This window comes from Vicia villosa, unplaced genomic scaffold (assembly GCF_029867415.1).
Source record: "Vicia villosa cultivar HV-30 ecotype Madison, WI unplaced genomic scaffold, Vvil1.0 ctg.000045F_1_1_1, whole genome shotgun sequence".
Classification (NCBI taxonomy): domain Eukaryota; kingdom Viridiplantae; phylum Streptophyta; class Magnoliopsida; order Fabales; family Fabaceae; genus Vicia; species Vicia villosa.
Window position 1 is genome coordinate 982955 of NW_026704977.1, and position 13691 is coordinate 996645.

Consider the following 13691-nt stretch of genomic DNA (forward strand, 5'->3'; position numbering starts at 1 on the left):
TATGAAAGAATTTTATTTCTTTAGGTAATCTAAGCACAAATGGCTTCTCCTATAAGCATGATGAATACGGACAATAAGAAGGATAACAATGTTGCTATGACATATTAGAGAAAATAGAACTACATGTAAAATCTAAAAATTGTAAGGGACTATTGTTTATTGTTGTGGATGATATTGTTAAATTTGTATTAGTCTCATAATAATGCAACTAGACTCTAACACATATGACTTGGTCATCTCAATGAGCGTGGAATGATATAACCTCATCAGAGGAATCAGAGGAATTTATTGAAGGTTGTTTTTCAACTTTAAGATGGATTTGTGTAAGTATTGTTTACTTGGAAAATAATGTAATGTTTATTTTAGGACACTAGAAAACACATTACAAAATAAATCCTAAACTATATATAATTTAATGTTCGAGTGCCTGCCAAAAAGCCCCCAATAGGTGGTTATAGCTTTTTTTTTTTTTTTTTTACTTTCACTAATATTTTTTCTTGAAAGATTTTGATATATTTATTAATGTAGAAATATGGACTCTTTGTTAAGTTCATTTATGTAAAACAAGTTCATTTATATTTCTGTGACAGGATTATTATACTTAATAGCAAATGGTGTATCAACTGATCCCACCCATAATACTCCATCTCTTTCCTCAGCATCACTAATAGACTTTCTATATCCACTCCTATCATCTTCAACAATTTCCAACACATCACCCTCCTCACTTAGCCTTATTGCCATTCCACTACTCCCACTCACCTTAGCTAAATATGAGTAAATTTTTGTTATGTCCAAAGGAAGCATAACCAACCCTTTTCCTATCCATGGATATGATTGTATCCATTTCATAAATGTTTGTTATTTTGAGTTAATTCCAACCCAAAATCCACCTCTTGGACTTCTTTTTATGTTGTCTCCAAAACCTGGTAGGTTGGCAAAGACTTCCAATGTTCCAGCTTTTGGTGATTTTAACCAATATCTTAGTATTCTACAGTTTGTAGTTTCTACTATTAGAATATAGTTGCCATCTTTGCTTAGTGCTACTCCATTTGGGAACGTGAGATTGTTTAGAACAATAGTTACCATATTTTATTAGTCTCCCTGATTTGTCTCCACTTAGGATCAGAGATATATAATTCCTGCATTTTACATGATACAAAAATTATCAAAACTTATAAATAATGGTTGCATTGATAGTATTATATTACCTTCTCTCATATTTGGAACTGCTGGTGGTAAAGTACACTGCTCCAGTATGTTGATCAATATCCAAACCGTTTGGAAAAGCCAGGGGTTGATTGATCTTCTGCTGCATGTGATATGAGTTTTCTAGCAGTGCCACCATTGTGCTCAATAACTACTATGCCCATGTATGCATCGGTGAGTCGGCGACATAAAGTCGGCCTGATGCTACGCTAAAGGAAAGCCCGAGTGGGCGCCTGCATATGCTCTCTATCTTGGAATGCTCCTCATATGGGCCTCCACACTCATCAACTCTGCCAAATCAACACTATCATAAAAAAGATGATACGAAAGATGAGCATGGAGATGAAGGGAAGGGTCTGATAATGTAACCTATGCGAAGAAGTGACTGCAAAATCGGCCCAACGATTTTCATGGCGGTTCCATTTTATAATTCTACCGTTAGAAACGCCTGTATACGGGTCAAAGGCGAAACTCTCCGGTCCAACAGCACCGTTTTCAATTGGAACAATCTCATATTGCCAATCATTGGAACCTCCGAATGGTACAAATGTTATGTTTACATCGCTGGATGGTTGAACGCTGCGCTTGTATGTTATCACCACAATTGCCACTACGGTTACCATGAGAAGCTGCAGTTGTGTTGTCATTCAGTCATTGCCATTTGAAGATAGAGATATATGAGAGAATTACAGCACATATATATGCACCAAACTTTCTTGTTTTTTGGTTCTGGTTTTCTGGAATAGGTTTTCTTTCCTTAACAACAAAGTTGAGCATATATATGTTACGTTAGTGTTGTTCTTTGGCTTCAAGACAATAGTATTATACGTAGAAGAATCAACAAAATTGTGGTTCTCTTCTAATAAGAGATATGACGAGAGAGCACTTAAGAATTTGGTTTTGAATTTATTTCTTAGCCTTTACTTGTCTCCTGGTGCTGCAGCTGATAGTTATACAACTCTTTTCAAGCTATATAATACTTTCCATTGTATCTTTGATTTTGATTTAAATATGTTGTCAGGGTCAGGGAGCATCATGGTTATCTAATATGTTGTTATCTTTTTGTGTTATGTTTGAATATATTTGTTCACAGAATTAAGGATGTTGTTGATTCAATTGCTTGGATGTCTATAATTTAGGTGACTTTAGGAGGAAACTGTGTAATTGTATGGTGCCTAAATTCAATCACAGGGATAATTCAACCCGTACTTAGAGAGCTATATATTTTAAATGCTCGAGAGAATGAATAATTGAATCATATTTTGGTAAATCTGAAATGCTTATTGGAATGTTACTTCTTATTCAATGGTAATAAAATCTCTTATCACATTAAATGGTAAATTGGTATGTGTTGCTTCACTTCACTTATTTCCTTCACAAATTACAAAAATCTACCACTCACCAAAAATCTTAAGTTTTGCCGATCACCATCTCTATTCCGATCACCTCCACCGCTGTACTCACCACCACTATTATGCTAACACCAATTCCAGTTATCATCTTTGTGTTTCTTATTTTATTGATTAATTTTCTAACTATTTTCTTCTTTTTTCATCTTTGAAAATTATTTAAAATTTTATTTTGATTGTATTATTAATTTTTTTAAATAGAGACCGTCAAATAATTTGTTAGAAAATAACAATCATTTTAAAAAAGAGATAGCATGAAATAGAATTGTTACAAGATTAATATTTTATTTAAAAAATAGTATTTCAAATCCGGTCAACCTTACTAAAACAAATTGAATCAAATCGATTAGTTTGATTCAATTCTTTTATTTTTTTTTTTTAAAAATAGTGAAAATCAAACCAAAACAAACTGATGCATATTTTACTCGTTCAAATATTTTTTTTAACTGAAAACCAATCCAAACTCGTAACACCCTTAAGTATGTTAACAATCTTAGACATTCTTTTGTGTCGATTAAGAATCAACGTACATATAAAAATTATAACAAGCAAACAGAAAACATAGCAATAACCTAACCACCACACTCAACTATTTAATCAAATAGGAGATTAAATAAAAATATATTTAACAGTGCCCTTCAAGTTGGAATGAAGATGTCAAACAAGCTCAACTTGGTGATGAACTCTTAAAATTGAATTATTGGTAAGGTTTTGGTTAAAAGGTCTATCAATTGATGTTTTCATGCAACATGGTTTAATTAATTTGATCAAATTAGATTCCAATGCTCTCTAATGAAGTGATAGTCAATATCAATATCTTGTGATCTTTCATGAGTGGTAGGATTATATGTTAAATAAATAGTTGTGTCATAGACTGAATTATTTTATATTTAATACTTCTTTAAAGTATAATTAATGACAACTCCTAATTTTATAAAATTGTTGGGGTGTTAGAGCAAGTTCCATAGGGATGTTGAGAAGTTTTTTTTTTTCTTTCGCACTCTGGTTTAGGGGAAAGGGATCCTAGTAATTCAGAGCTTGTGCCGAGAGGTATGAGCACTGGCCAAACATTGTTCACACCTAAGAATCGAACCCGATATTCCCCGAATTACGTCCTTAGCAGGTTGTTGGCTGAATTGATTGTCCTCCTCTAACTTATAGCAGAGGTATTTATAAAAACCAATTGGGTCTGCATTTTAGAACCTAAGAAAAAAGTGACAATACTTTTCCCTTTATATCCTAGAGAGTGTGACTTTCTTCTTTGACTGTTCCTCACATGCCGTTAATGGGTAGGGACACATCATTCCTCACATTTGCATAAGTGGACGAGTGATATAGCCAACAAGCGAGATAACTAGATAATGGATGCATGTTATAATAAATGGGCGACTATGAAGCCTTCTTGAGAGACTTGTTGTATTAGTTGTCGATGATGAACTATGTACTGCCTCATGTGGCCCTTTAGAAATATACAAGTGTACTTTCCCTCAAGCACGAGGGCTTGTAAAGGATGGAGTGATTTTGTTTTATGGTCTCCTCGCATTTAGATTAGTCTCTCAAGAATAGCCTAGGGAGAGTTCATCAAACATGCTTGGGACGAGTCCCTTAAATATGGTCTGGGGAGAGTCTGTTAAGTATGGTCTAAGGCCAGTATCTTATGAATGACCTGGGGTAAACTTCCAGATGTTAACGAGGTGAAACCTCAAACGTCAATTGATCTTTGATTACCAATAAGGTTAGCCTTCCAGACCCTACAAAAACAGGTCTAGTTCTTACCATTAACCTTTTTGTGTATCTTCTTCTCTTAAGCTTTCATTCATTCCCTCTGAATTCTTCAAGCGTAGAGCGTTTTCCAGTTTTTCCAAACTGAAACTCTCATCCTCATTTAAAAGTATGGGCTTACTAATATTTCGTTTCCTTTCTCTTTTAATGGAAATTGTTAGGATTTAGATGTGAGTTGTAAGGAAATAAGGCTTTTAAAAATTAGAGAATGGCTAGACAATACCACCAATTATAGATTTAAGAAATGGTTAGTTATGAGGGAACTAGTAGTTCTAATACTCTCTCTCTCTCTCTCTCTCTCTCTCTCTCTCCCCTTTATCAGGAACTCTTAATAACTGAGTGCGGGTACAGACGTTAAATATTCAAGCATTGAAGATTGTGTGTCCTTTTACACTATTGAAAATAGAATTGTTTCCTTTCAGCGGAAAGTTATATTTTCAAACACCGATCATGATGAATATGTTATTTTGGAGGCGTGATCTAAAGAAGAGAAGACCAACATGGCTATCCTGGATGACTCGCCCACCCCCTATTTCTATCTATACCTCCTTGTCATTCGTGAGTTTGGGGTTTTAATCCTTTTTACACTGTTTCAGGTTGAGGTTCTAGCGAATGCAAACTTCGCTCTTTCTTAGATTACTGATAAGTGCAAAAATTTACTTATTTTGTACATATGTTTTGTTGCACTTATCAATACTTTTTGTTAATACCGTTTGAATAATACCCCGTTTTGTGTATAAATACATATACTTTGTGATTAGATGTATTTTCATATACTTTTATACTTTTTGATAGTTTTCTATTCATTTTGTAGGTATCGAGGCGTATTTGGAGCATGAGCAATAACGTGTCGAAGACACGGCTTCAAACGCGCGTTTTTTAGCAACGAAACCAACTCGTCAACGAATAAAGCTCAAAACCAAAGAATAATAAATCACCAATTTGGTTGATATGTTGTCATTGTTAGATGGGAAATTGAATAATCTTTCTAACGCTTCGAACCGGACGCAAATCGGAGTTACGGTTCTCAAGTTACGTCATTTTTACTAAAAGCTGTTTTTTCATGACAGCAGGTTGGGCGCGATGCGCGCTCCTGCGCGCGACGCGCGCTGTACAGAACTCAAAATTGCATAAATAGGCGAAAATTAGATTTTTTAGGTTATGTTTTGGGTATTTTTGAACCCCAACTCATCCTAGGTCATTTTTGGGTAGATTTAGCTTGAAAACACCATTAGAGGTTGTAATCGAATGATCCGGAGTCGAAGCTTTTTGCTCGTGATTGACACCGCAAAAGATTTGGTTTTCTTCTCTTCCTCTTCTCTTTGTAACCACTTTTGTTGGGTTTGTATGTAAGTTACTCTAAACCCATGGATGTTTGTTACTCTTTCTACTAGTTGTATAAAGTTTGCTTTACAAATTTTAGTCTATGTTTTTCTGATCTTTTTGCTTAATCGCTTCGGATTTGTGTTGTTATAGAAATATGCTTCGTGAATCTTGATTAGGAGAATACCTGTTAGTTCTAGATTCTAAACATAGGGTTTGGGGTTAACATCCACATAATATCTAAGTTTAATGTCTCTGTGTTGTTCGATCGGTTGAGACATCGTCGAAAGAGCAATATAGTTGAACTCTCGTCGGTGTTGCAGAAATGGACATTGACGTGAGGGATATGTGGTGATTCTGATAAGTATTGTAGATTGAGTGCGGCGAAGTGATAAATCTAAGTTTGTGAGGAGTAGTTTAGATTCAAACCAGATAAGTTATTCTCTATCAAGAATGAATTTATTTTATGTTCATATGTTATATTTTCCGTTTTTACTTAAAACCCATTTAACCCAAACTCAAGAACTCCGAATCCGTCGAACTACTGCGATTCAATAACACTAATATCTGTGGACACGATAATTTCCCGGATAAATATTTTCAAAACTTTTGTTGCTTGCCGCTTTACCGCTTTATCATTCAAGTAACCTATACTTTATTTTTCAATATCTCTTTCATTTATATGAAACAATTTCTTTTGAAGAATATTTACATCATACATTTTTTATGAAATCAAACAAATTAATTACACTAAATTTTATTTAAATTTATTATTTATAAATAACATGTCTTCTTCTTCTTCTTCTTTTATTCTTGTGCCATTGGAATATTATACTTAATAGCAAAAGGTGCATCAACAGACCCTAACCATAACACTCCATCTCTTTCCTCAACATCACTAATAGACTTTCTATATCCACTTCTATCATCTTCAACAACTTCCAAAACTTCACCCTCCTCACTTAGCCTTATTGCCATTCCACTACTCCCTTTTATCTTAGCCAAATATGAATAAGTTTTTGTCATATCCAAAGGAAGCATAACCAACCCCTTTCCTATCCATGGATATGATAGAATCCATTTGATAAATGTTTCTCTTTTTGAGTAAATTCCAACCCAAAATCCACCTCTTGGACTTCTTTTTATGTTGTCTCCAAAACCCGGTAGGTTCGCAAAGACTTCCAGTGTTCCAGCTTTTGATGTTTGTAACCAATATCTTAGTATTCTACAGTTTGTAGTTTCTACTATTAGAATATAGTTGCCGTCTTTGCTTAGTGCTACTCCATTTGGAAATGTGAGATTGTTTAGAAGAACTGTTACTTGTTCACTTTTTGGTTCATATTTTAATAGTCTCCCTGATTTGTCTCCACTTAGAATCAAAGACACATAACTCCTGCATTTTACATGATACAAAAATTATTAAAATTTATAAATAATTATTGCAATAATAATAGTAATAATAATTCATGCAACTTTAAGACTATATGTGACTATTTGTATTACCTTCTTTCATATTTAGTACTGCTGGTGGTAAAGTAAACTGCTCCAGAGTTTTGATCAATATCCAAACTGTTTGTAAAACCTAATGGCTGATCTTGTACTGCATGTGATATGAGTTTTGTAGCAGTGCCACCATTGGGCTCAATGACAACTAGGCCCATGTAGGCATCTGCAACATAAAGTTGGCCTGATGCTGTGTTGAAGCAAAGCCCAAGTGGGCGTCCACATATGTGCTCTTTTTTGGAATGTTCCTTATATGGTCCTCCACAATCATCATCTCTGTAAAAATCAAGACTATCAACTCTATACCATAACAATAAGATGAGATGAATAATTGGCTAAAATATTCAAGAAATTTGTTGATAATTGTTATTGTGTTATTCGATGCTAGCATCGATTAATTTAGGAGATCAATTTTATTATCTACGTTAAATTGAACAGGTTAGTATTAGATTTTTTTTAAGTAGTCATATAAATTTTTTTTAATTTTTAAATTAGATGATTTTTTATCTTTAATCACACTACGAATAAAGGTGAAAATAGATTAGGTCAATTAATAGGAGCTTATAGTTTAACCTACACAGGTTCAGGTCAAAAGCTTTTTTTAATTATAAAGGATTAGGTTATGAGTCATATAAAAAATCTTTTAAATCTATCCGACCGACATATTTAAGTAAACATGAATAAATTTATTAGTTTTATATTATATTTTATACTTTAAAATAAAATATGAAAAATAAGATAAAAAATTATTATGAATAATGTTATAAATGTTATCTGTAGTCATAAATTGTTTCAATACGCTCTTAGATAAACTCGAATGAGTCAATGCAAACAGATATTTATGGTCGTTGATTTTTTAATTTGTTAGTCTATTTAACATCAGTTGAATTGCTTATTTACAAATATTTAAATGAAGTGAACTTTTAAGTAGGCTAGTAGGTCAATCAGGCATTCAAAAAGATTATACTCTAATCTAAAAATAAGTCTATGATAGATTACATGTCAGATTTAGACTTTAAATTCTTAAACAGATTAGACTTAGATTTAACAAAGCCTAACTTAAAATTTAACTCGGTTTAACCTATTTATTTATTTCAACTATATGTTCATATTTTTAAATTTTCACTAGAGATATTAACATTGAGCAACACGTATAGCTACTAGAGAAAATTCATAATCAATTGTTAATTGATTCAGTGGTGATTGACACTGGATTTCATAGTAAAGATCACTATTCGATCTCCCGCAATGCGATCGGGAGATGATTAAACCCACTTTATATCAGAACTGACTTCCGACCGGACTAAACCGGTGGTGATAAAAAAAATCATAGAAAATACACAAAATGATAACAATTCAATTTGGCCACGACACGTATCTTCTCCCTTCATGCCTTAATTGCATTTCTCAACTAACCATATAAAGAACACACTTCCCACATTTTTTCTTTTTTTCAGGCCCAAACTGCTATGGGCTGTACCTTAACTGCGTTTCTAAAATAAATGAATAAAAGCTTATTTTTGCTTTTATTTCCTTTGTCCACACGTGAATCAATTTAACAATGACAATACATTATTCTTTTGGACCAGTTCTTGTTTTTTAAATGACGAGAAAATAAGTTAAATTTTGTTTTTCTATCAAACTTAGACCAATATTATTTACAAAAATGTTTTAAAATTTGTACCGTTTCGATATGTTCAATACTTCAATTGATTGAACTAAAAAAAAAGTTTATTAAAATATATAGGGGGCTAAATCAAATCAACACTATCAACATGCTTGTAAAATACAGTGTCAAATAAAGTGTAAGTATTTATAAATGTGATTTTATACTGTGACTAATTCATTTTAATATATTGTCATGTCATACTTCATTGAGTGTAGTAATGAGACAATGAATTAAAGCATATTATATTCTAATTAGACTTGTGAATTTATGTGGCCGGAGCTTAAAATTTAACACTTCAAAATTTGTAGACTTAATAAAAAATTTATAATATTATTTATTTTAATTTTTAAAAAAAATATTACTTAAATAAAATCTTTTTTAAGAAATTTTTTATATTTTCAAATATAAAAATCGATTCTTTAATTCAAATTCAGATTCTTTAAGCTTTTAAATAAATCGTATTAAATTATATTTTTTTTAGTCCTATTTATAAGAAAAAATTGACTCTTTAGATTTATTTAATAATTAATATATTTAATCTATTATACAATTTAGATATATTAATTATTCAATAAACTTAGAAAATAAATTTTCTCTTATAAATAGCATTAGAGGGAATATTCCATACCGCTAATAATAATTCTTTAAAAAAAATTACCATTTCCTTTTAAGTAGTAGGATAGGATCCCAATCATTTGATTCCTAATTAAAAAAAAAATGGATGACCTTGACTTTTCATTTGAAGTTCAATAGTGATTTAATATATTATTAATTTTAAATCATTTTTAATTAAAAAAATATTATAGATTAAAATTACTTAGATTAATTGGCTCTTTTTTACATGTACATTTTAAAACAGTATAGAATTTCTGGAATTAATTTTCCACACCAACAATTATCCAATAATAGTTCATCATTAGACCAGTTTGTTTTAGTTTTTTTTTTAAAATAATTTTTATAGTATTACATAATTTTCTGTGAATTCTTTTATAAAGAAACTTTTAATAAAAGCTTCAAATGAAAATTGTGTTTGAATAGTTATTCTTAAAATGTGATTTTAGGTATGAGAAAAAAATTTAGATATCAAAATTTTAAAAAAATCACTTAATTTTGAAGTTGTTTCAAATAGATTTTCATAAAAATCATTTTTAAAATACAGACTTCATTAATACGTGTTTATGTTATTGGGTGTCAAAATTAGTATTTTATTTTAGAAAAAATAAATATAAAAAAATTTATAATATTTTGAAAAACAGCTTTGGAAAATCTATTTCCAAAAATTAAAAAAAAAAAATCCATTCTTTTAAAGTGGAACATACAGACCCATTAGCTCATCATGTGAGATTCTGAAGTACTGAACAGTATCAAAAATATCCATATGAAGTATGAACCTTGATTTGTTACCAAAAAAAAATGATACACGTGGAGTCATAAATATCATGTGATTAAGAGAGAGGTTAAGAGTGTGAACCTGTTTGAAGAAGTGACCGCAAAGTCCACCCAATGATTTTCAAGACTGTTCCATTTCATAATTCTGCCATCAGAAACTCCTGCGTAAGGTCCTTCCCCGTGAGCATCAAAAGCCAAACTCTCTGGTCCAACTGCACCACCGTTTTCAATCGGAACCATCTCGTATACATCGGAAACTGCAAAGGCTACTGATGTTTTGGAGATTCGGACACCATGATTGTATGTTAACCATGCAGTGACGATAACTGCCACCATGGCCGCCGTGAGATGGTGCAGTTGTGGCCGTATCGTTGCCATTTGAAGATAGAGGGGAGAGTTTTGAGCCCTTTGTATATATATATGCACAAAACTTGTTTTATTGTTTTGTGTGCTGATACTCAGGACTAGGTTTTACTTTGGATAGAATCCTCAACTTCAAGGATATATAGAATTCAATTATAACTATACGTATAAACTTTTTCCTAGTTAGGACCACCAGTGGTTATTGGATGTTATTGTAGGGAATTAACTATATATAACAAAAATATTGGATGATTAAATCAAATAAATAATGTTTAATTAATTTTACATTATTATATACCACAGGTAGAAAATTTATTAGATACATATCTCCAATAAAACTTAATTATGAAAATGATACACCACCAAAAATACCCTGTTAGGGTGTTACCCCACTTAAAACTAATTATAAATATTTTTTTCTTCCATATTTTGACTTTTATTTATATATTTTCATCAAATAAATAAATCATTTTTATTTTTATGATATTTTTAATATTAATAAAATAAAAAAATGATTTTAGTAGATTATAATATATAATTAAAATGAGAATAATATTTGTAATTAATTAGTTAATTTTTTTATATCTTTTAACTTAAAATGAAAATAGTTATTATATAAAATTGATATGTGTTGTGTTATATTTGCAGATAACCTTGCCTAAGGCGACAATTAGGGATCGTCCTAGGAAAAGGCAATGACACGGGGTCTTCTAAAGGGAGATATCGCCTCGCCCTTAAATTTTCTTCGCTCAAGGAAGGGAGAAACGTGGGATAAGACATGTCTAGGGTAAAGAGAATGTCAGAGCCGTTACTGACTCACGCTACCCTTGGAAATATAGATCAAACTGTCCACTATTTTACTAGGTGAACATTGGCCCTTTCCAAGACAGCCCTAGTTCCTAGACAGTGGCGGAGCCAGACAAAAAAATTTGGGATGACCGCTAAAATAAAAATATATAAACCTTATTGTATACAAAACATTTAAGGTTATTTGAATTCAGTAAAAGGATAATTGTTTCTAATATAGAGGTGAAAGTTGTAGATCATACAATCTGACACGTCGCGTAATTTAAATAATTTGGATTCATAATACATAACAATGGATAAATTGAACGTTATGTAAATCGTTCAATTTAAGATGGGGTGAAATGTCGGAGGCCTCATGAGTTTTATGTGACACGAAAGTACAACTCAAGGTGAAGGAAAATTTTCATGTATCATACAACGATAAGACATATTGTGTCATGTACGAAACAAAAGGTTGGACAATAAAGAATTAACACGAGAATAAAGAATTTAGAGAGATAAGAATATTGTATTGGATGTGTGGTAAAATTAGATGAGATAAGATTAAAAATGACAACATTAGAGAGTGTTTGGTAGCAACTACTGGTTTGAACATGTAAAGAGAATATTTGTGGATTATGTTATAAAGATACTAGATCAAATGAAGATGGAGAGAAGTCAAACAATTAGAGGAAGACATTGAAAAACTATAAGAGAAACTATTCAAAAGGGTAAATTCTTTGATACCTACAAATTTTGATTGGATAAAGATATAAATTTAAGGTTTTAATTTATTTTAAAATAAAATAATCTCTTGTAACTATCTTTAGGCCCCAATAGAATGGCCAAAATAAGTGGGCCTTATCTTATTTAACTTTTGGCCGGCATAGAACAAGTACTGAAATTTTTACCTTAAAAAAGATCTCGAGATAAATATGATATAATACTCTATTGTGACTTGATCATCTTTAAATTTAGAGTGTTTAAATATTGTTATTTGATGAAAATTTTAAAATTATGTCATTTATTATCATATTATAACTTAATATTAATATTTATTTATAATTATATAATATATTTTAATTATTGAATTGAGTTTCTAAATACATTGTATTTTAATTTAAGATTTAAAATTAATTTAATTATATTTTTTAAGGGAGTTTGATAAGAATATATTTTCTACTTTCTAATTGTATCCATATTATACAAGAAACAAATGAACCTATATACTATCTTGCTTTTGCTAGACATTATATTTCCTTTTTCCAATGACAATCTAGTACTACATGTTATGTTATCGTAAATATTTCATTTTTCCAAGGGTAGTTACTAATAGCATTTGAGTATATAAATCTTAAAATAAAAAATGACAATGGGGTGGCCATGGCATGGCCTTCCCCGGTCATAACGTAGTTCCGCCACTGATCATAGAGACCCTTATAAACGCCTCATCCCTCATGAAAAAATAAATTTTCTTTAAATTTATAGACAATTACTATTATTTAGAGAGCACTTCCCTCTTAGTAGTCTTAACATCGTCAATTTAACCGCTCGCTCGCAATCCAACGCTAGCTGTAACACTCCAAAATTTTATTTAGAATTTTATTTAATTTTTGGTTTATTTCTTAAATAATTATTGATTACTTTCAGAGTAATAATAATAATAATAATAAATTAAGAGCTTATTTATTTAAAAATAGTAGAGAATTCAAATAATTACAATTAATGTTTGGGTTAATATAGAGATTTTCAATAAAATAGAGGAAGTTAGATAAAATTTATTAAAAAATAAGAGATTTAATGAAAATAAAATAAATAGAATAAAATAGTGTTTGAAAAAAAAGAGAAGAAGAGGAAGCAAACCCTAACAAAGAGAATTGCAAGAGTGGGATCTCCAATCAGAAAGAACTTAAGTTTTTCAGCTTAATCGAGATAAAGGAGACAGATTATTCTATATTTGGTGTTTAAGCCTCGGGATAGTGGGGATTCCCTTAATCCCTTTTTACTTCTGTAATTGATTGAAATATTTGAATAATTTAGGGTCTGATCAAAACCCCGGTGATTATATATTATATGTGTTAAAATTTCATCGTTGATATTTAGAGTTTTTTGTTGAATTGATATGAATAATTGATATTATATGTGTTAAAATTTCATTGTTGATGTTTATAGAATTTCATGTTGAATCGATATGAATTATTGATATTATATGTGTTACAATTTTATTGTTGATGTTTATAGAGTTCTCTGTTGAATTG

At 30.8% G+C, this 13691-nt stretch overlaps 1 protein-coding gene and 1 pseudogene across 1 annotated transcript; both read right to left on the reverse strand.

Moving 5' to 3' along the window:
* Positions 1-573: 573 nt before the first annotated feature.
* On the reverse strand, positions 574-1856 carry LOC131622864 (protein STRICTOSIDINE SYNTHASE-LIKE 2-like; annotated as a pseudogene).
* Positions 1857-6130: 4274 nt separating this feature from the next.
* Positions 6131-10827, reverse strand: LOC131622908 (protein STRICTOSIDINE SYNTHASE-LIKE 2-like). Its single transcript, XM_058893919.1, has 3 exons — positions 10367-10827; positions 7227-7502; positions 6131-7116 (listed from the first exon to the last, which is right to left on the reverse strand). Exons 1-3 carry the CDS (start codon positions 10660-10662, stop codon positions 6531-6533), a joined length of 1158 nt encoding a protein of 385 aa, XP_058749902.1. The 5' UTR covers positions 10663-10827; the 3' UTR covers positions 6131-6530.
* Positions 10828-13691: the final 2864 nt, after the last annotated feature.

Excerpts from the sequence above, each read along its gene's own strand:
- LOC131622908 (XM_058893919.1), bottom strand. The coding sequence starts at position 10,662 with ATGGCAACGATACGGCCACAACTGCACCATCTCACGGCGGCCATGGTG. Across the intron at positions 7,503-10,366 it reads GCGGTCACTTCTTCAAACAG|AGATGATGATTGTGGAGGAC; the intron begins GTTCACACTCTT and ends TGATTTTTACAG. Across the intron at positions 7,117-7,226 it reads AGTACTAAATATGAAAGAAG|GAGTTATGTGTCTTTGATTC; the intron begins GTAATACAAATA and ends TGTAAAATGCAG.